The sequence below is a fragment of the Calliopsis andreniformis genome, chromosome 3 (assembly GCF_051401765.1).
Source record: "Calliopsis andreniformis isolate RMS-2024a chromosome 3, iyCalAndr_principal, whole genome shotgun sequence".
In the NCBI taxonomy this organism is placed as follows: Eukaryota; Metazoa; Arthropoda; class Insecta; order Hymenoptera; family Andrenidae; genus Calliopsis; species Calliopsis andreniformis.
The window spans coordinates 10523723-10548034 of NC_135064.1; the positions used below are offsets into that span (position 1 = coordinate 10523723).

The following is a 24312-nucleotide window of genomic DNA, read 5'->3' on the forward strand; positions in this document are numbered from 1 at the left end:
AGGAAGTGCAATTTCCACGAAATTGCTAACGTAGAAATAGAGTTTCTGTGGCGAATGTATCCAACTGCACTGGGACAATTGTGGAAGCGAGAAGTCCGGAACTAGAAGTATCGAAAATTCATTCGCCTGGTCAAACACACTTCCCAAGGATCCCTAATGTTTGTAGACAGTGTGGACCCGCTTTTCGATTTGGTGACTGACGTGAAAAAAAGAACAGGTTGAAGTGAGACGCTATGGGTCTTGGTCCAATTGAGGATCCAAAGACTCTTTCAAAGACGTTGGTAAAAAGCTGTGCTATTCTATGGAGATGCGGGTCCAAATGGCGAGATCGTTCTATAACACGGTTCTTGGCTGCAATAAAAGAAAAAGCAAAATGAATCTAGACTGTGAAGACGAGAATCAAGATGAGCGTTAAGAGAAAGTTCTTTAGATAATCGTGTAATTTCAAGAAAATCGTGTTCGCGAAGCATTTGACTTCGTCTGATGATCCAGCTTCTTCATATGCTTGTAGATTCTTTTGCAACTTGAAAAAAGTCATTGCAAACAAAAGGATTGTTCTGTGTATTTGATTGGCATACGTTCTAGGAATGTAGTGTATATCATAGAAGAATTGTGAAAGAAAATTTCTGCAAAAAAGATAATATTGCCAGTTTAGAGAATGCCAGTTCTAAAAATCTGGTTCATGTTAGAAGAAGTATTCTAATATCACAGTATTTCAAGGTTTACTCAGTTCAATCAATACGTATTTTTACATAAATAAGCTAAACAGAAAATTTCTTTGCATTAGGAAATACAAAAAAACAGGAACGTACTATGTAAATACAAACATGAATTAAAAATTGCTTGACAAAAATTGTTTGACGTAATATTCATTTTGTATTTATTAGTGTAAATTTATAATGCATATGTCCAACAATCAAACTGTTAATATAAACATAAATGACTTTACAATTAGTTAAAGAAAATATTTATGCAATAAACATGTCCAACAGTGAGAAGCATGAATACAATGTTTAATTTCAAGTTAAAACAACATATGTACATATGGCACGTCAGCTGTCATACATCAGTTGAACCTTTGTTCCATTTCAAATCAAAATATATTGAACGACACGTTTCTTTGATGAATTTATGTGTATGGTATTGTACAACTTTAGTTTTATCAAAAGTCTAAATTGCGATAGTGTACGAAAAACTCGTTTTCAAGCTCCAATAAATATAACTTATAACAACAAAATACCGCATATTTCAATGAAGAAACTTAAAAAACGAATTTCATTTATTCACAAGAAATACACATCACTGTGAGACATTCCGCTGTCCTCGAAGCTCTCAGATTCACCCTAGAAAATTTTTCAAAACACTTGAGCCCGTCTTGTGAGTCGATTAAGACAATATTACGCCTATTCTGGTAGATCTTCAAAGTGCACACTCGCCTCGAAGACGGTCGTTTCCCTCGACACCTGCAGTCCAAACACTCGATGGATCTCGTGGAACGTTGAAGAGACGACGAGCCCGAAAGGGCGCAGAAACGGTCAATTTCAAACGCGAGAAGAACAAGAGAATTGAGCGTACAACCGCGGGTGAAGAATCGAGAAGAGGCTTTTAAAGAAAGTGATAAGGAAATGGGACCGCTACGAGACACACTCTGAAGGTAGACAGAAAAGAGAAGAAACACGGTAGGATGGGATGAATTATTAAAGAAGCTGTTAAGCAGAGTAAGGTAGATGATCAAAGAAAAATCTAGAATACCAACGGATATCAGAAAAAAAAAAAAAGAAACGAAGTGACAGTTAATGGGGAGGCTGAAGGGCGAGAAAAGGAATGAGAACCCAGATTAAAATAATCAAGGAAGAATAACGGAGAATGTTTAAAATTCAAATACATAGCAACACACATTTACACCGCGTCTAACTATGCCTCCCTATATAGTTCCTTAATTACCTCTTTACGTAATTAACTCTGTAGCGCTAGGAAATTATCTACGTTCCGTTTGACCGTCGCAACCGCAAGAACTAGCACGCTTGCCCCCTGTTCGACAACATGCACACTGAATTAACGCACACTTGGAGCCTTCAAGAAGCCACTTCCGGTTTGCGATTGCCACGTTTGATCGACTTCGCCACTGGTTCCCCCTAAAATTAAATCTCTCCCCAGAAACTTTTCCGCTGAAAGAATTATCAAGATCGCGAGTTTCTCAATTCCAAGCTGTCTGACGTGACCAGCGGAGGCCAATTAATTTTTATTAATCTCTGCGCAGGAGTTTCTCTCCCGTGTCCTTTGAACGCAGGTCGCCCAGTTAGTTATTCCGCTTACAGAGTCGTCGATCCGTGCGCCCCTGGAAATAATTTATAATTTGCTGATGCATCCCCTCGCCGTTTCCAGCGGAGATTAATCGCCTCGCGCGGACGCGGAAAACCGGAAACGCTGCCTAAAATATCTTGGGCGGTCCGGCGTCCGACGTCGGTGGCGTGCAGCCTTTATGCCGCGGTTTGGTCGAGTTCCAATTTCGACCTCGATCCCGAGGAGGCCTCAATGCGAAAGTGACGCGTGCGCTCCCCTCGTCGATATACAATATCGCGTGGACTACGTTTAACATCGTCGACTCGCGATGTCTCCTCGTCCAAAACAAGTGTCTCTCGTAGCGGACGATGTTGTCCGTTCTAGGAGCACGTTATCGACAGCCGCTGCTATTGTAATTGGGTACTTAAGGTTTAGAGGTTCCGGACACTTAACTTTACGATCATCCGAAGTTCATCGACTCGAGTGTTCCGGTCAAGTACCGGCTTCTAGCAAACTGATCTCAAACTTCTATCCGTTCTCGTCCTCTTCCCCTGTTTAGCCCTTGAGCCTCCCTTCTGTGCCCTCCTTTCCGAAGAATACACGACAGCTCTTCTGTAGTCGCGGGATCCACCTAAACGGAAACTAAAACGTGACGCCTCCATTCGCCTGCTATTCGGGATCAATAATTAGGGGAGCTGACTAAATCGCGCTACCGCAAAACGGCGATTATTCGAGATAATGGGGAGACAGATTCATCCTGACAGGCGATGTTTTGGGTAATTGGTTTGGACAAAGTGGGTTGGCAAATGTTTGATTGGGTTGGAAGAAAGAATAGAAAGGAGGAGGAGGAAATATACTCTTAACGAATATTTAATCTATGTTTTAATGAGATATTAGAGTACATAGTTCAGTATATATAACGCAATAAAATTCCTATGTTGTATTAGTATATTACATATTTTTTAGTGACAAAGTAAATTCAGAATAATCTTCAAGAATCTTAAATTCATAATTCTATTTTGTTACTCATTTATTTCGTATTTTTAATAATGAGATGGTGCTTATATTTATTAATAACAAGAAAATTGATAAAGTACAATTTAGAAGACTAGTACGTGATAAGCAACTCCTTCCTATCTCAAGGGGAACTCTGGGTTCGTAAGAATAAGTGGTAGCAGTCGATAAATGGTCAGGCACAGGTGTTAGCAGCATCGAACGGCCACTTAGGTCTAATGAAAAATGTTCATTAGGGACACGCGAGACCGCTTGAAGTTGCGAAGAAACGTTATTTTCTGCCCTGACGTCTCCTTTTTTTCTACCTCTCTGTCTCTCTCACGGAGTTCGTGAGCTTGGTTTATCTAAATGTCCTGCAGTTTGCGCAAGCGAGATAAAACACGTTACCCGCGGCTGCGACCAAGCAGACCCGCTGTAATAATTTTAATTCACGGAAAGGCGAAAGGACGTGCCTGTCCTTACGGTTGAATAACTCTTCACGCTGGTCCATTTGGAAAATGTTTTAGGATGGAGTTAATTAAATCACTGCGGGAATTCGCGCACGAGTTACAGTTCCAGAAGAATTCAACGTGCGCGATCCTATTTCGGCGCGGTTCACGCACGATCGGAATACTTGGCTGTAACAAATATCGGCGAACCTCTGTGGACGAGCGGAACGGAGGTTTTATTCGTGCAACTATCGTGAAACCAATCGAAAAATTGATATCGTCCGACCGACTTCCAAAATTATCGAATGTAACATGGTTCTCGTTTTATGACCTCCGCTTCTGGTATCGCGGGCTCCATAGCGTTCGATGCGATCTCTACTTCGCCAATACTCTTTTTTTTTTTTTGTTTTCGTTGCTTCTGAAAAAGGTGTGCAACCGAACACGTTGTTTTCGACAAGAGAGCCAATTATCATTGGACGTTGAAAACGAATTTTACATGGCTTGTTTGAGAAACACTCTGACTTCTATTGTATTTGCAGTTGTTCCCTCAATTTTATGAAACGTTCTAGATAAGATAATGGGAGAATTTCGAGTGCGAATTTATAATCTTGTAGTTTTTCCTAATTCTGCACTGATTATTGCAATGAAAACGAGAAAGGCATAACTATGGAAAATTACACCGAAAGTTTAGATCGTATTTTCTCGTTATGGACCCACGGTTCGTTCCTAGTAATTTTAGTACACAGATTCCGGAGATAAACTTATGCATATGCTGTGGATGTGAACAATAATGTATTACTAAAAATAATTAATTCTTCGTTAGTAATTCAGGTCATAGAAGACACAAGTGAAAATTTTATATTTCCTAAACCCCTTCACACTTTCATTTTTACTGCAAAGAATTTTAAACGTTTACTTTATATTGTATCGTGTAGTAGAAACTCTCATAAATATCACACAATTCTTTCTGATTTCCTAAAAGCCTAGAATAGTAAAATAAAGGACTTTATAAAATAAAAAAGAATGAAAAAACAGTTTATAAAGTTACAAAAAATAACAATTTTTTAGTAGTTTGCGAGATTTAAAAAATATATTAATCAAATTTAGGATTTAATACCCTTAAAGGATGCTTTTATTCTTATTAGATACAGTATATAAGAGAACAAAATCTACCCCTATGTTTTATTCCACCCCTATAAACATCCCCTATCTCTGGTCTCTGCATCTATTCATCATTTTCATACCATGAATTCACTTCTAAAATCGCGTCCACGGATTCCACAACGTCCTGTATGCACAGTCCACAAATTGCCTGTTATTTTCTGCGTACACACGCGCATATCGCCCACAGAGAAAGGGTTAAACAGCCACAAGTTGTTTAGCTTCTGGTTGGCCCGTTGCTACTGTTCCAGCATGGGTGATTGAGAGTTCAGGTGCCGCGTGCGCTTCATATTGGAATTAGTATTCCAACTTCCACCTAGTAGAGGCGTTCCCTGAGGAAACGTAGTCCAGGTATGGGTTCACAGTCTACAGGGTACAGTAAATGTTCAACCCGATATCCGCGTGTCTCTGCCCCGGCAGGATCTACGTTTAATTACTGATTAACGACGCCCATTCACCCTTAATCATGAATTATCGAGTGGCGGTTGGGATTTCGAGAAGCTAGATCAACAGAGTTTACGCTTTGTTATTTGACCAGGGAGTTACAATTGCGTCTGGTAATTTCAGTAGAAGGCGTGGCTGTTACTCTTCTCCCATTACGTCATTGTTCTAATGTAGATCCTCTGTGTCTGTTCCAGGGCTAGATCGAGGGTCATCGGTTGCGGCGCGAGTCAAAGGCGAACGATGAGAACCGAGGTCGAGGCGAAGACACTCTGCAGTTAGTGAAGGATCGACCGATCGTCGCGATCCAGAGCGAGGAAAACACTGTTTGTTACTCTTTTCAAAGTTTAGGCGACTCCAGTCGCCACCGTTGAACGCGTCGACACTGCGGATCCTCCTCGACAAAAAGACTCCGTCTCCCACGATCCCAGAGAGTGGGCTGTCCATAACTGGATCTCGTAGTAAAACAGCTCGGCAAAGAATCGTCGAATCGTTTCCTCCCTTCAGGCTCGCGGAAAAAGCAGCAATGGAAGCAAAGCTGCGCCCAACGAAGCTGGAGCTGACAGGGCAACGTCAACGCGGCGAGCACGCGACCTTAAAATAATATTCCTCGAGAAGCTCCAGGCGTGTTGGTCGAGAACAGTACTCTCCTGAAAGAATAACGAACAAGGTCTAATACGATGCGATGCTCGAGTTCAACCGAATCGCTTAAGCGAGCATCAAATCCGAGCCCAGTCGCGGTCGCGACAAAGCAGCACTGCGTTCAGCGAGAATCGACATGGAGTGAAACGAAGGCGTAGTCGAATCGATACAGTCAATTAAGCCTCGACGCGATTAAATTTAAGCAGCGGGCAACCGATCGTTCAATGCACACACGCACGATGAGGTAGTACGAGCCGGTGGCAGGATTACCGCGCGAGTAATCGGTAGCCGTGCAATAGAGCCAATTAAAAGTGTCAATAATCGATAGATCGTCGTTGTCGAGCGACGAAACTAGGAAAATGGCGGCTGCCACGGTCTCCAGGAGATTTCGGCTGCGATGCTGGCGTCGTTTGCTAGCGGCCGCTTATATCTGCGCCTCCGTCCTATGGCTGGGCGGGATCTCGATCTGCTGTGGGCAGAAGCCGATAAACCTCGGCGGCGTGAAGAGACGGGACGTTTACATTGCTGGTTTCTTCCCCTATGGCAGCCACGTACCCGAGAGCCACGTCGGCCGCGGTGTCATGCCCTCAGTGAAGCTGGCCGTGGACCACATCAACGAGGACCCAACCGTGCTGAGGAACTACAGGCTGCACATGTGGTGGAACGATACCGAGGTGAGTGGATCAAGATATTGCGTTTGGCCCTCGTGTGGCGGGGGAATGAAATTAATCGGGCAGTGTGCTTGGACCTCCGTTTATTAGCGAGAGGTTTAACCCCTTCGATAGCGTTATCTGTAACCTGGAATCGTCCACCCTTGGTTTGCACTGCAATTAAGGTTGATTCACACTGTCTGTCTGACCGCGGGCTGGTTAGTGTAACTGTAGGTAATGGGGCTTTAATGCAAAAGTTACCGCAGAGGATTGTTCATTGTGGTGGGTTCGAGTATGGCTGTTCGTGGACTTTAACGCTGGAACCGCTGAGGGCAATGTGTGCGTGTTTTTATCGTAGTACTAAAATTATTGGGTTTTGGGAAAGTATCTATGGAAGTTAGGGGGATCATTTAGTTATACCTTGACTGCGAATGTTTATGGTAATTCTTGTCTTTATGAAGAAAATTAGAGAAATGGAATCTAATTGCAGATTTGTTTCATCCGTGAAATATTATAAAGTTTATTTAACTTTCGATATTTTGTATATTTTTGAATATTATATTGATTTTGTATTTGTCACGTACTAAAGTTTAAATACATAAAATCCACAGTCTATTTATATCTTCTATTTACATTTCTTTAGTTTTATTCGGTATTAATGGATTTTGATACATGGTGTTTATCTATTTGCACATAATTTATTTTGTATTTATTATGGACAATGTATGTTAAGTAATTTTGCGCGATATTGAGATGATGAGAAGTAGAAATAAATAAATACTTGAAAACAGATTATAAGAGATTCAAGATATTTTTTAATTTTATAAGGTTCTTAAATTAAATTATAAACTTGTGCAGGAGTCTGACTCCTAGATGTGCATTTTGACGCACTTCTATGAGCTTCTCCTTCATTATCTTACGCGAATGGGTTAAAAAATAAAGTGTACGATAAAATGTAGGTTAAGATCTGCTTTAGTCGAGTATTTAGCTTTATTTTCAAAATTTTTTCTCTTATTAGCTTTGATACTCGAACCAGATTCAGGTTGTATGTACACATTAAGTCGAATATTTTATTATTAAATATATAGAATATTTAATTTGAGTTAAATATTGTAAGACTGTTATTATTAACATATTATCTAAATATTATATTCCATAAAGCGTAAGTAATAGTAGCTATTCGTTTTCATATCCAGGGCATTAGTCATGGTAACGTATATTTCATCTACACATAATGTATATCGTAGCAGAAAATAGTTCAATCAGACATGCCTCGTAGCTTATATTTTAATCAGGCGTTCATTTGATTTCTTTTCGCTCACAACCAGATTTTATATTAATACACAGCAACCTTGTATACGTTTATAAAAAATTCTAACATGCAAAAGAGTACAGAGCTCGTGTAATATGTAGAAATGTACAAAATATCAGAGTGAAGTGCGTTTTCACAACATTGGTGGATGAAACAAACTTTTAATTAATCGTGTTTACGAAAATGTGAATTTACAATGTTGAAAATTTCAGGAAACTTACAGGTAAACAATATTAATAATGATGTAAGTGTACTTTCTACTTTCAATATATCACAAAAATCGGTTATAATTTAGGAACAAGATATTATAAAACATTTTTTAATCTAATACAAATGTTTGAAATTGCGTCATAGAGGTAAACATGTAGAACTTTATTCCCTCCTATTTTGTATACAATTATATACTTAAAGTGCATATAAATTGTCGGTCAAATATTTAGAATCATTTTTTAACTTAAAAGAAGTAAAGCTTCTCAAATACAAAATTTATGAGTAAACAGTCACATTAATTTATAGCATTTTGTTGGAATAGAGTCAGAAATATTTAAGGGTAGCTCTGCATGCTAAAATAGGACAACAATCAAGTATAACAGAATTGCGTTTCTGACTTCACTTCCAAGTTAGTATTTGTTGAAGAATATACCTAAGATACATATAATATTTATCTGTTCTGAGTGATTTCACCAGCTTATTCTACTGTTGCTAGTGTATCTATCTGAATAATACACGTCGGCAGTAAAATAAGTTGCTGTCAGACACAATTCTCGCACATTTTATGGTGCGTTTATACCAAACAGACGAATGCTTCCTTTTCCCTCATTTCAGCAAAATAACCTCTTAAATTTTATGACACGATTCGTCGAAAATTGCGCATCGTGTGTGGCGTAGTTTAAATCAAAATTAACAAGTGATTTCAAATTTTAGACCGGTAGTGGTTATAATTAAATTCTTATGCAACAGGAAGCATTTAATATTCTTGTTCCCCTGTTATGGAATTCGAGTTTACCACCAGGGTTCCATACTACAACCACCTGCTCTCCTAGGTACATACAATATAAAAAAACTATTATTGAACAGCAGAGTAAACTTCTATTGTATCTGATGAATAATTCCGTGATCAGCAACCCATTCTTATAAGCGATTCCACTTGCCAGAATATTCTCTCTAAGAATACCAGCCACTGTCCACCGATCACCGTTCCACCTCCAAGCATTACTATGCAAAATCCATCAAAGAGGGATAATGTGAATCAACCTTTACTTTCTCACCGACAACACCTCCAGTGTCGCGACGTCGATAAGCTCGAATTCATCTCTACTGTATTTTTACGTAATTTTGTCGGAACTTGTCGCTCCACGGTTTCGCTCGAAGTTTTCGCTGTGGCGAGTAGTATAAGTCGGGCATAGGTCGGGCGCGCGGAACGAGAACGTCATGTCCGATAAGGACTTAATCTTATTGCAGTTTCCTGTAAGATTCCGGCAAGATAAAGCGTCCCTCTCGGCGATAATGGATAATTAAGCGTGAAATTGTACGAGAGTGTATAGAACGAAATTTCCCGACAGCAGAAATTAACATTTACGCGGGAAATATAGAAAGTTGCGCTTACATAGGGTAAAATTCTTATCTCTTGTAAAACTTGTTCGTTTACTCTTGGGACTACGAGGGCGGGCGGTTTTATCGCGGCTTTCCACAGGTTTTCACAAGGCTCCTCTTCCATCATCCTTGCCGCTCGGTCATTCGAAAAGTACGGAACTCGATTGGCATCGATTTATTAAATTACAGTCGATACTCGCCGAATAATTCCGCGTTGGTTATTTCATCGACGTCGACGGTTGAATTTATACCCTCAAAATTAACCGCGCCGCGCAATCTTATCCGTTTAATTTATTTATGTTTTGCATATTCATCAGATGCATACGCGGAACGCTGCCGCGGTACGTATTATGCGGAGATTTCTCGACTAAAATCAATTTATTGGGTAAAACAGGTTGCACAGGTTGCGCTTGGGAACGCGCTCGTTCAGATAACAGGGACAATTTCGAGCGAGAGTTTAGAGTAAGTGTATAATTTGTGAGCGGGAGATTCATTTAATAATTCTTACGCAAATACATATTGTGTAAATTGTAGACCGATACGTGGTATACAGCATGCAAGGATTATAGAAACGTAAATTAGCACTAAGAGGAATATTAAATATGACTTTGATGAACGATGTAAAATACAAAATGCGAAATTCGGTTGCATCCATGCCAACACGATTAATGGCTATAATTAAAACTGAAGGTGGAGCAACAAAAGTATCAGAGATATGTATCAGCATGAATTAATGAATAAATCGTATTTAATTACTTATGTATACCTTTGAGTCGCTTTTTAATAGCTAACGGATCGTTTCATATCGCATATCAGATGCATTGAATACTTTCTTATAATACTTTGTACTGTTAATATGTGTTCTTGTGAGACACGTATGTTACAATTATTAAGTTGTGTAACGTAGGTATATATATGTAAGGATTATGAATCTACTTTCAACTGTCACCGTGTAAAAAATATTTGATTAGCAATGCTCTTTGAAATAGCACATAAATTATTAAAAAAAAGTCGGTGGTGTTATAACCATGATTTCTTATGAAATGATCTAAGTAACGATAGTGAATCCTCAAGTGGGTAGAACTCTTTAAAAAAGATTAAATTAAATTATTAGCACTGAGAATTATATTGTTCTAACATCCAAAGCAGTTACAATCGAATTCAGTATAAATTTGACAATATTTGACAGAACTAAAAAAATATCAAGAAATCATGCCTTATTATTAATTCTAATAATATACATCTTTCTGCATAGTTTGGTAGTATTTTGTTTAATACTGATTACTGAAAATGTATAGATTTTTATTTAAAAAATCATGAGAAAAGCCAGTGAATTATCGTTGCTTTTCGAAAAAATTTCGCACAGTAAAACTGTATTTCAGATATTTCCCTTTCATTTGTTGCTGTTTTCTCAAAATCTAAAAAAAAAAATAAATTTAATGAAGCTAGCAGAGTTATAGAAAATTGTAATAAGTTACTGAATGTAATGAATTCAGAAATGTAGAAAATAATCTCTATATTTGAACAACAAAAATGTCGTTTATTCCTCTTTGTATGATTTATTAAACATTAGAACTTCGTTTAAAAATACTTATGAAAACATCATGTACTCAATTTATTTCAGACTGTTAATAGAGCACTCATTTGAATTTCACTAAAATCTCTTCAGCAATTTGAGCAAAAATGGGTCATGCAGTTTAACTCTTTTTCCACGTGGATAGATCTCAGTTGTCGGTTCCCTGAAGCCTCTTAAGCCTCTGCTATATTAGAAAAATTAATTTCAATTCCATCAAAAGCTATATTTAAAGCAATAAAAATTCCAGCTTCACCTCTCTGTAATTACATAAATATAGCGTATAGTGAACGCTATTCCAAACGACACTTATAATTTGAACACCCTGTAGTCGTGCTCTCGGTAATGTCTTCCCGAAGCCCCATTTTGGTCGTCCTCGTTCGTTCTGGCAGCAATGAAATATGCAGAGAGACCCAGCCAAAATTATACAGTCGTTTAAATCGCGTCATACCCTCGAGTTAAAACGAACGACTGGCTCGCTCGCGGATCGTTCGGCCGAGAAAACAAAGACTTGGTTAACGTTACAAGGAGCCACGAGTGGCTGGCATCGTTGCAGCCCGTTTTTCTTCGGTCAAAGGACCGGGGATACTATTTTTCAATGGGGCTCGCGCATTTGTCTCGCGCGTCCGACGGCAGAAATAGGAGGCTTCCGATTGCGGGAATATTGACGACGCTACTGATTTTGATAGGTTTTACTTAGGTTTGCGTTCAAAACCCCCACCGTCCCGCTGTATCGTGTTGCTCCACTCTGTCTGACAGGGTTCACGTTTCCAAAGCACAGGCAGATAGTCAAGAAGGTGTAATGGATGTGCGTGCAATTCCGCAGGGCGGGGCACGTAACTGGAACCACTTCGATAACCCCTTAAATAACGATTTCAGTGGAAATTGGCTCAGTTGAACGTGACGAGGTTTCAAGGGGGACCAGAGTAAAGGGTACTGAATCTCTTTTTATCGCTCGTAGCTTTCGAGATTTCAAAGCTGCAGACAGCTTCTTGTTAGCGGGAATGAACGTTTTTGTAGTGAAAATTGTGACTAATATTTAGGGGAAGATCATTTTGAGTATGCCTTTTTTATTGATTATGGTAACAGTTCTCTTAGATAGGATACTTTCTAAATCAGTTTTTTAAAGATATTGCACTTTTCTTTAACTAGGTTTCGAGAATTTCGAATTGTAAAAAGACTGCACAATTTCGAATTTTCGAAATGTGGAACCTTCCTGGGCTTCGAAAGGTGTCAAGATTCCGATAAAAAAAATGATGATATGAATAGTTTAAATCATTTTGTGTATGAGGGTTCATTAAGAGTTTTTCGATAAAATGTACGTTAATTACTATTGGAACACGTCGTAAAATATAAATAAATAATTTTTATTTTTGCATATAATAAGATATAGCATTATTAAACTGAGAATATTTAATTTTATTAAAAAAAATGTGTAAACCTACTCAGTTTAAGAGGATCATAGCTTGTTATATGTGACAATAAAATGGGGCCACAGTAATCGGTCAGCACACAGTAATTGGCACTCTTATCCTAGTTGGAGGATTGAAGAGGTGTCAAGAACTTGATTAGATTTTAGTGTGTTCATTAACTGAATGTCGTTCGAAGTTGTTTGAAGCTTATATTTCGTGTTTAAACTTTAATGAGTGAGATGAGGTTTCAAGGACCCCCAAGAGATTTTATGCAAGTGGCAACCTAATCCTGATGCATATTCATACTTTTAGTCAGTAGAATGATTGTATCTTTCGTATCATTTTTTTTTTCATGATAATTTGTACGTGGTTGGTGAGGTGTTAATATACGATTGGAGCTATCACATTTGGTAAAAGTGTTATCATTTTTCAGCATTGATGTCCGCTTTTTCATTGTCACTTATTCCTTCATAGGAGAAGATTCAGAAGCTATATTTTTACTTATATTCCTGAAGTTAGTCTGATTCTCTCATATATTATTTAAAATTAAATTTTTTCAAGGACAGAATGAAAACTACTGATTAAATTACGGCAAATTAAATTATGAATTACCTACAATCGTAATTTATTTCAAATTTAATTAAATTTTTAAATGAAATTAATACTAAATAAAATTTAAATTTAAATAACACTTAAACTTTAGTACTAAATTCAAGTTTTATTTAATGCCACAGTATTTTGATTCCATATGACAATTATGAAATAGAAATAATATAAAAATTATACCTACTACCGTACCTGTATTCTGAACACCCATTCCGATTACCTGTTTAAACACATTCATACTCTCAGATCGCTCAGTGTTAGAAAAGCGATTTCACCTTTTCTCGACGATTTTCAATTCGATTCACATTTTTCGCGGGAATCTCTTCTTTCGTGAAAGGAGCGTTCTCTACTTATTTTTGGCAAACGCGTCGGAATTGACCCGATAAAAGAAGACGAATACGATCGCGGGATATAGGTCCGTTCCTTCGATCCAAAAGGTCGGTCGGTTCCATTCTTAATATTCCGCTGATATTCGGCCGTGATCGTCGCAATCAATTTTTCAAATTTCCCCGCTCTGATCGATATATTGGAGCAGCTCCATACGAGCTAAACGTCACATTTGGCTTTTTAAGGATATGGGTTAGTAGGTCTCGAAGAAACTGTGCTTCGTAAAATAGCACTAAAGCCGAGTCTATCGAGATCGGGGGTGGGAGGAGCAACGTTTCGCCCCGCGGAAGAAAATTGGTCGAACTTTCTGTTCTGTCCTTTCTGCGCCAGGATCAGCTGGTCCTAACAGTGGGCGTAAAAATATTTCAACGGAATTCGCGAGCAAATGTTGCTCGTAAAAAGTGGAAACAGTGGAAAGGAAAAAGAGGGAGCTCGGCGCGAAAGCGGCTCCAGGAGTCGCCCCCTTCAAAAGGCTGAATATTCCATTTAAATCCAAATTAGAGGGCGGAACGTTTGATACTGGAAACGACTCGGTTAACAAACGTCATCCGTCTCCCGAGGCTATCGTTTAAATTGCAATTTTTTGAATACCAATGCGTCTGTTGTCCTCTGACTTGGAAACGGTCGGTCGCGGGCTTAAGCAATAAAATGTCTTTATCCAAACGATCAACTCTGACGAGTAAATATCAAAAGCGGAGGCACAGGGGCGCGTTTAAAAGGGAGCCTGGTCGGGTAGCAAAGGATCGATCGCTGTTGGCAGAGTTTTCTGTGAAACCGTGCCACCGATACCCAGCAATCGCGAGGCAATCATCCATAAACGAAGCTTCGCCGATAAAATTTGAACAATCCTTCCGAATCGGTTGCAACCTGTTTAAATGCTGCGTTGATGCGTAATGCTCGGTATTCTTGAGAATCCTCGGGTCAGAAGGAAGCTTATGCTTTGCTCAAACTGTAGTCGCTGATGAGAATAAACTAGAGGCGAGTTGGAACCTAATTCTTAAGTTCTCGAAACTCGAATCCAAAACTTTATGAGATTTTGCAACTCTTGAAACTCGAATCCGAAACTTTATGAGACTTTCGAGCACTCGAAATTCGAAACTCTTGAAACTATTCTGTTTTAATAACTGAAGACTCAACAAAATTTTTGCATGAAGCTATTGGCTATAATTGGCTATAATTAAACAAAACAGAAAGGAAAATGTTTAATCCAGTTTCTTGCTTAAGAACACTAATATTTGAAATCTTTTTGGATTGAATCTACTTCTTTTTTTATTGACTATAGTGTTGGATGTACTGAAAAATTGTTCAGAGTGTGGAATATTGTTTTGATAATTTTTTTAAAAGATATTACACTTTTTTTTAACTAGATTTCGAGAATTTCGAATCATGAAAAGACTGAAAAGTTTCGAATTCCCGAAACTCGATATTTTTTCGGTTTTGAAAGGTTTCGAAAGATTACTCAAAAGTTAAAAAGGTTACTTTGAAAGGTTACTCAAATTTATAATTGGCGATTTTTATATGTGGTTAATGCAAAGATATAACACTGAAACTCCCTTCTGAAGGAAATAGGGCATTTCATAACATGTGAGTCTTACTTTAGCTTTGGGTGCAATACACAAAAACAATGAAAAAAGTTTATGTGAACATGTACATGTGAACTGTTTGACCTTGTTTCCAAGTTATAACCATTTTACCCTCCTAGAATGTGGAACTATTTGTTCTCATAGAAACTGCTCAAAATAATCACCTTCGACTTTAATACAAGAGAGTGAAGTAAAGTGGCTCGTGGGAGGCAATTGTAAGCAAGGTCAAAAGATATCAAGAGATTATCTACAGCACTTCCCAAGTTGTTATAAAGTTACAGATATTCTCTTTATATTTTTCAAAATTACTCTCTGATATATCTTTCACTTTCACATTTCATAAAACAGAAATTATCAACGCATAACTGAATTTCAGAAAAGGTGTATTACATTCTCAGTAAACTCATTGCATGTAGCTAGGTTCGCCATTAAAACGTATTACAATTCTGCAAGAAGAAAAATACTTATGTACACGTACATTCAAAATTGCTTCATTATTTTCATATTACCTATTAACTGCTACATAAATGCACTCTCATATTCCAAAACATCTTCTACTACAAAATTATAAAACTAGACCACGGAAGATTACTTCAGAACACTATTATTTCAACACACGATGAAATAAGCTAACATCCATCTCACAAAATAACGAAAAAAACTGTTTCATTAGAATAAATTAGGATAAGACAAGTATTTGAATACTATTTCCCCATCGCCTAGTTTATTTTAATTCCACTAAAATGATAACCGAGTCTGGCTTATATTCAGCCCCTATAATATAACCCAGGTCCCATCCAAAAAGCACTCGTCCAGATCACGACCTCCCTTGTTAGAGGCGGCAAACTATGCGCCGAGTCTACGTCGAGACTTTCCCCGTTTTTGATGAAAATAATCGACGTCTCCTGCAACGATGTTAATCGATCTAGCAGAAAGAGAGAGAGAGCGAGAGAGGGAGGGTAGGGAGGCAGCACTTAACGCCAGCTCCTCGTTGAAAGTTTACCATGTCGTTTAGCACGCCGTCGACACCGTTTCACGTAGGCGCGACGATAATTCATTAATCGCACGGTTTTCAAAACATTTCCATTCGAAACAGATTTATGTCCGCGTAAACGAATAACCGAACTCCGTTCCAATTTGCCATCCAGCACGGCCAGCTTTTTATCAGCGTAACACGCGCGTGCGTCGCGTTAAGTCGTTCGACAGAGAAACTAATTAACACCGAAACCACAGTCAGTGTTCATACGTCCCACACACGGGAACCGTCGAATCCCCTTTTCACGCGTCTCATGGAAACGTCATAAATCTGCTCCAGCGAGTAATAGCTCGCAAACGGTGCCACGGATGAAAGCGTAGCATCCTCTGCCGCGCGCGGCTTCGTTACGTTGTCCTGGGGTTTCGAAGGAAAGAAAATCAGCGTCCAATTTGTCCCGGGGAGTTTCGCCCGCTTCGATCCCCGCCGCCCATTTCGCGCTAATCCCTCAGTTCGTTCGTTGACGAAAAATTCTGCTCTCGTCAGTGGCCCCCGTTTCCTATTTCGCTCGCGTCGAGCTTACGGCTCGCCTGAGCGAGGTTGCTGGCTGAAGGAGCTAATAGGACTGGGAGGGGATAATAAAGCAACGAGGGTGGACATTTTTTTTCCGAAGGATGTCCAAACGCCGCTCGATTAAGGGAATTCTCGTTCGATAGCGATTACGAGGGTGTAACTGAGGAAATCAATAGTTGTTTGTTGTTGTAGCGATTTTATTATTCATGAGCGAGCGCAGAGGCGGACGAAAGATAATCTGATTAACGATCAATGATTGTGACTGATGCAAAATCAAGTCAGTAATCAATAATTACGAATTATGAGTAACAGAATTGATTAGGGCAGTTTTAAATTGAAGGGCTTGATTAACTGAATAATCAGTCGTGACGAAATGAATACACTTTTAAGTGGGTTTGAATTGAAGATTTAATCATGAGAATGTATTGTGAATACTTTTTGGAAAGTACAGTTTTATTAACTGAATGAATGAACAAGTATTTATTTTTATAGTGAAAAGTGGGAATTGTATGATTTTGGTGCAGAAGTGTAGTTTTTTTTTAATATAACTCTCATTTTAAATATTCTAAATATTTTGTATTGATATGCATATGGACATATATGTAGAGTATGTAATTTATATGTACAATTACAATTGTACACGTATGTGTATACATTGTATGAAGAATGTTTTCAGTGGCAGGTGTCAGAAACTTTAAAGAGTGGTTCTACATGCTAAAATAAGATAGAAATGAAAATAGACGAAAATGGTTTCGTTTTCGAGCTATTAATTATTCAGAAAATGCTTAAAGTACGTGTGAAATGTGTCTGACTCTAGACTTACTCTACTACTAACGTGTACTAGTTAGACCAGACACAGTGAAATCAGAATAAACCTTAAGACAGACATAGTTCACACGCGTTTTAGACGTTTTCTCAACAATTAATACCTCGAAAATGAATCCTCAAACGTAATTTCATATACCATTACTTTCATCTTATTTAACGTACAGACCCACCCCTTAGAATGTCTGACACCTGTTGTCGAACACTGTATATTGTACATACATTACTGCTTCTACTAAAATACAAACTAATCTGAATGATTATATGTTAATAATTTATCAAATATATAAAAGATCATAAAAATAAAATTTATGATGTACCTACATACAAATTTTCTTATTCTTTTTTAAATTTTCGTTTTACGTACTCATCTACATCTATTTATAGTTAAATTTAATCACAGAATTCTATATTAAAAAAGATAAATTTTCATTTCGTCTATACTTTTATTTGTATGCATCCCGTTTTCATTATTTATATCAGTCGTGTTTTTTACATGTACACATCATTGCAAAATACGTATTTACTAATGAATTAATTTCATTTCAAAAACGTTTTATTCAATTGAATTATCAGTGATGTGAATATATGTCAAACAATAAATTGTTAAAAATACTATCCTGTTTCATACTTTCGAAGTTTTTATACTCTCAAGTTCATACAATCTCACTCTTAATACTTACCTTCAATATTCTGCAAATAAGTTGTTTATACTCATCCGTTCCTATAATACGACATAAAAGGTTCTTGGCGATACAAAATTAAAAAAATCGATTTTTATTCGACGGTTCACTTCGCAATTTTGTCGCACTCTCGCTATTTTATCGTCGTAAGAATTCAAGAATGCATATACGTTCGCGAGACTTTTTTCAAATAAAATTATAGGTTCAGGTTCTAAAAGAGTTTTTCTAATTGCTATCGTTACGTTTTCTTCGATGTTTTCGATATACTTCGACTCTGAGTTGTAATAGGTTTCTAAATTCCTATCACGCCGTACCTATATTCAAACAAGTTCCTGCTGAGGTATCGATACAATTAGAAAGCTCGGCCAATAAACTAACTCGATTTTAATCTCGTTAGGTATCTGTTGTTACCTTAAAGTTACACGTAAATAATGTTCTACTAACAGTCTGCATTTAGCGGAAGCGTTTGTGTTTGAAACCTGATTTATGATTTTGCGCTTTCGCAGTATAGGGAGTGTAAATTAAAGGAAAAACGATTCCAGAACCTTTCTGAATTTCGTTTATTATGCATTTAATCTCGTAAAAAAGCGAACAGTTAACTAACAAAAGGTTGCTGCACGAGGAAATATCAAAAGGCGGTCATCCGCATTCTTAACGTAACGCGCGTTAAATACGCGCTCGGGGAACGTTATAAATAACCCGTCTCGTATCTGAAATCAATGACTTCATTCTAAATAGCCACTTTCAGGTTGAAAAGTTGAATGAGATAGATTATTGCGCGGGCTGAGTCAGCGGTTTTCGAGAAGACTTCTTTCGTTTTTCAGAGAAGGAAAAAGAATAAGAATGGCACAATTGCGGAAGGGCAAGTGTACTGAAAGCTAAAAAGATTCAAATTCAATCGATCTTCTCTGAAATTGCTTACAGTCAGGAATCGATAGCGTTAGTGAATTCTCTGATAGGTAGAAATGATAAGTAGAAAGAATTGATGAATTATATAGAAACAAATAATTTCAAGTAACGTTTTTGTTTTCTCAGTTGATGTAAAAAGAGATTCATATGATATTTGTTGATAAAATAGATAAATGAAATGCAATATAAATATTGTGATACCTTATCGAACGTCATTTCTGAATATGTAATTTGTTGAAATTTAGATGAATAATATTTGCTATAGAAAGTATTACTTTTAATCTATTTTATTACGTAATATAGTTAAATCTTTTCTTTACAATTGTTTTAAATTGTATTCTTAAATTGTATACTTTGTTCTTCTTCATAACAGAAATGACAGCGTACAGATTAATAAAGTATTGAAAAATATAAAATATAATATTGATTACAAAACAAAATTGCATTTATAAAGTATGAATTAATTCAAAAAATATTCATGGACATACATATTTCTCGAATATGAATATAAAAAACGATTATAAAAAACGTGTTTCCTTCTGCTTCAGTTAACATTACTGGAATACTCTTTATTCGTTTTATTGATATCGTAACGATATTATGGATATATCAGTAAGTATCATTAAGATATCAATAAAGTATCGATGATCAATAATCCCAACTTTATTACAAACGTAATTTCAATGATTTACCTACATAGGTAAATCTATATTTAGTTCAAATTCTTTCCTTAGCAAACACAAGTACTACTTATAGAAGCCTTAGCACGTGAACATTTTTCTGTAATATAGCAGATGAACATTTGATGTAACTTATTATCATTTTATTATAGAAGTCTTAGCACATGAACATTTTCTGTAACATGTACTTGTTATCACCTTCGTCATCTTAATCAGCTAAAATTTCCACTGTTCTCTTCAAACAAATGTTTCCTCGTGAAGGTGAAATGTGGCGTCACTGATTAGATGTGCCATAAAAGAAGCGTTAACAAGACCGATTGGTCCTCGGATCGAGCAATATCGTAGAATTCTGGCAGCGTGCCGTACGAACTCGTAAAAACGTGGAGCGTTGATAAAATCGTCGGAGGACATTAAACCAATTCATTGGCTCTGTGTGATATTTCAGTGTGATCCAGAGCGTAGACATTCAATATTTCAAAGTGACACGTATAATTTTTAACAATTATCACGTTAAAGCAGCGTATGCAATTTCCGCTGAGCAGCGTTCACGCGAAACGTTGCGAAATCCCAATTCAATTATCGTGAACGAATTACGATTGTTTTTGTAGCGGGGGCCAGTGTTTGTTTGGCTCGCGATTGGTCTGACGCGGGACGTGCAGCTTTCACTCGGCGCGTCTTCGCTGCAGGGACGCTGGTCGACCAAAAGTCAGACGTTATCGAGCGAGGGAACTTTTTAAGTAGAATAGGTGAACGTATCGCGTCGTAAACATTCCCCTCCAGTGGTTGGGCCGTCAATCGAGGCTCCTAGACCAGCTTTTTATTCTTTTAATGGTGTTTGCTTTTTGCAAACTAGTTCGAGTGTTTTACGATTCTTCTTGCGCCATGCGCGCCAGGGTTGACTTTAACGAAAGGAAATGAAAGGAAATGAAGGGGAACAACGGGAAATTAACCGTTGTCTCATACACGACATCCGACACTAGTTTTTGAGAATATTATTTTATTCAGCTGACAAACTTTAGTGCAGCATAAAGATTCTTTTAACTGTGTCTCTTTATTTCTAGAACGTAAAATGAAGAAGTAACGTTTCCTGCAGACTCTTGATTCACAATGAATTTTTGTTGAACGTTTTTTCTTATTTTCTGAGGCTTTCATACTATCTTTTTTCCTCGTTCTTGTTTATAACTTCGTGTTTTAGTGAGCGTTCAGTTACATTGTTTAACAGCTGAGAGGCTCGTAGTAAAAGCAGTCCTTGTCAAATTTTATGATTTTTTTTTTTTGTAAGGACACATTCTGATGGACAGAAGCAGGGTTCGCTATTGAACAAGAAGGCTGGAGTATTTTTTGCTCTTCAGGAAAAGCACACAAATTGACAAGGGTCGTTGTTGTCGTGGGTCCTCAATTAGTCATTGATCCAAGATTAATATCTTGTTTGGACTTAGCGTTTTATGAGGTCATATAAAAGTTACGATATAAATAGCTATGTAGATATTAGTTTTTCTATTTCATTTTTATTATTCTATTGGAATATTGAACATGTTATCGCTGACACATCACTGAGTAGTAGCACTAGAAAAATATTGCTGAACGATATATTTATTGCATGAAGATATAAGTTATTTAGTGTAAGCCATATAAGGTGTTACATAACTTTATTTAAATTATAACGAATATTAAACTACTGCAGACACTGACTACATTTTTTTAACATAAATGGCGTGTGTATTGAAATAGGTATTCTAAACTACTTACACTTAGAATTTTTTCTTCTAAAAGTACGTAATATGTTGCTGACCGAGTAAATTCATAAATCAAAAGTGCCTTCAACTGGTTTATTCAACCAACCGTTACATCTTGGTCAAATTAAGATTAATATCCATGTAATACCTCAATCAATCACGTTTCTGTAAAATTTATGTGCATCATGTGAGATCCACGAAGATTCATAAAATATTTCGAATCGTATATGTCTTGTCATGACTCACAATTTGCATATTATTTTCAAAATTGAAACTGAAAGGAGAAGAATAATTCTATGAAAATGAATGTAAACATAAAAATATAAAAATGAGAAGTAGAAACTAGTGATATTAAAAAATGAAAACACTGTATAACAAGGGAAATTGGCCTGCATAATACTAGTAATAGAATCATACATAGTCCACATTTTAATTTCTAAATAAAACAAGATTAAATCAAATTTTAATTTAAATTTAAATTTCATTTCTAGATCATTTCGCGTAACGCTTTTTTCAATGAAATTCCCAAAGATTGCTTTTACAGTCGGACTCGGGAATAGAAATGACCCCTTAATATCGTCGGCCTCAGAAGCAGAAATGCCCTCTTAATATCGTAACTCACTCGTCAGTTGATATTCTATTAAGCCAAGGCACCCGCAGCGAAGCTTTTGCATCGGAAACGTCCGAAATCGATCTAGGCAAACGGCGATAGTGCTTTAGCGCACGTGGCGCATTGAAAAACGTATCTTCGTATTTGGCCATGCTAAACTCTATTACCTTCGTGCTCCATTAATTCGGTGAAATTTCAGGGAATTACGCCAGAGACACCTAAAAGTCGTATTGTTACGTGCGGGGGCATTACGCGAGTGCATTTTAAAGTTCCGCCATTGTACCGAAACAGAAAACTTGTTCCCATATATTTGGACGAAGCCCCGCACAACGCTCGATGAAAGGGGATATATTTCAAATCTTGAAACCTTTAATGGACGCATTTCGGCCCGAAAGTTCATTTTCACCGATTAATTCGCTCGAGAGCCCGACACCGAGCCAAAGTTTTTCGGTAATGAACCAAAAGGGATTATAGAAATTTAACGCGTGAACTTCGCCCTGCGCGGCAACCAGTCCGTCCGGCAAGTTCGCAATTAAATATTGCAGTAAATTTGAAGGTGAATCGTCCTGAAGTTATAAGACCTTGCTATAGATAGCGACAATAAATTCTAATAGTTTTTCACTGAATAGGATTAATTTGTCATAGTAAAGTACGTGATAGAAAATAGAAAAGCTCTCCCAGTTATAATATTACTTTAACTATTGTTTAATAGAATGAAATTTGTTAGGAAAATTCAGATTCTTTATTTTTGTTGGAAAATAAGTGAAAAAGATCAGATTAGGCTTTATTTCGTATTGATGTCGCCTTTGAGATTTGTTGTATTCGATAAAAATCATAGGTTTAATCCTAGAAATAATAAGAAGAAAAGGTTCTTCGAAGAATGTTCAATTTCAGTTACCTCTTTTCTGTACAAAGTTTTCCAAAAATTACTTGTATTCAAAATTGTTATTTAAAAGTCTTTGTTGAAACAATTTTCTTGGAACAAATATGTGAGAAGAGGTAGTATTCTAAGGTTAACTATTTTAACCTGTAGAGTAAATACTTATCTACGTACCAAATACATAGGTAATAATAGATATTAATACAGTATGTGAAATATATCTTTCTTAATGAGATACATTTATATACTTACATTATTTAGAAATTTTTGAAGTTAGAAATTTACAAGATTTAATGTTACCCTAGTGAGCGATTCAGAATTAGTTGAGTCTCAGTAGTCGTAGTTTAATACACCTTACATATAAACTCTTATCCATTATGCAATTACAGGATAATTGTACATGATCAAATGAGACAAACATTAGGTCAACAACTGATTATTAAATTTTTTTCATAGCAAATCATTCCCTCAATTTTTCCTTATCCCTTATGGAACATTCTATATAAATATTTATTAAATAATTATTCTCATGCAAGCTCGATATACTACTCTCTCAATTTTACACGGTGATGATATCGCAGATGTAGGTCATCAGAAGCACGTTGCTTGGTGACTTTATAATGAATATCGGACAAATATGATATATATTAAATATATTTCGATACATCACGTTCCGAATAGTTAGTTTTATTTTCGGACATAAAACGAGATTCGTTTCAGTTAAACCTGAAAAATATGAAATTGACTGAATTATGTAGGTTCATTTCTATCTTATTAAAGTATTCAACGACCAGCGTGAAGTACAAGAATAAAAATATATTTCATGGATTTTAGTGACAATAGTTAAATTTATTCCTGATCTAAAAATTGAAACAAATTATAGTATTTTCAGAATATTTTTCCATGATTTAATATAACTACCTTCAATATAACAAATCTGCGTATAAAGTTCCATCTATGTATTAACACGTCCACTGCTTCACAATTTTTTCGATTTTTCAGATCCTCTTAGTCATAGATACACATATAGATATTATAAAATACAAGAATATTTTATCATTCAGTCTTATACATATTTATCTACGTAATTCCCAACGATACTAATACTAAATTGATATAATTGATATAATACTTACACCAAAATTGATATTATAAGAGTTCAATTATTATAATTATATGTTTCAAGTGAACATTGTAAGTTGACAATAGTGGACATCCATAAATGGTAACACAGTAATACTATCAATCGATACCATTTTCTTAAAACCTGAACAATTTTAGATTGAAAAATAAAATAATGAATACCTTTCTGGTACTTCTAATATTACCATACATAATATTTTATCTGTAATGTGAAG

The 24312-nt window shown here is 36.7% G+C and overlaps 1 protein-coding gene across 1 annotated transcript in view; it reads left to right on the forward strand.

Moving 5' to 3' along the window:
- The window catches only part of Gaba-b-r2 (gamma-aminobutyric acid type B receptor subunit 2), a 260998-nt gene that overhangs the window by 53948 nt on the left and 182738 nt on the right, over positions 1-24312 (forward strand). The window contains exon 2 of the mRNA XM_076393726.1: positions 5525-6643. Coding sequence (XP_076249841.1) covers positions 6329-6643 — 315 coding nt within the window. The 5' untranslated portion in view covers positions 5525-6328. The remainder of the gene's footprint in view (positions 1-5524; positions 6644-24312) is intronic.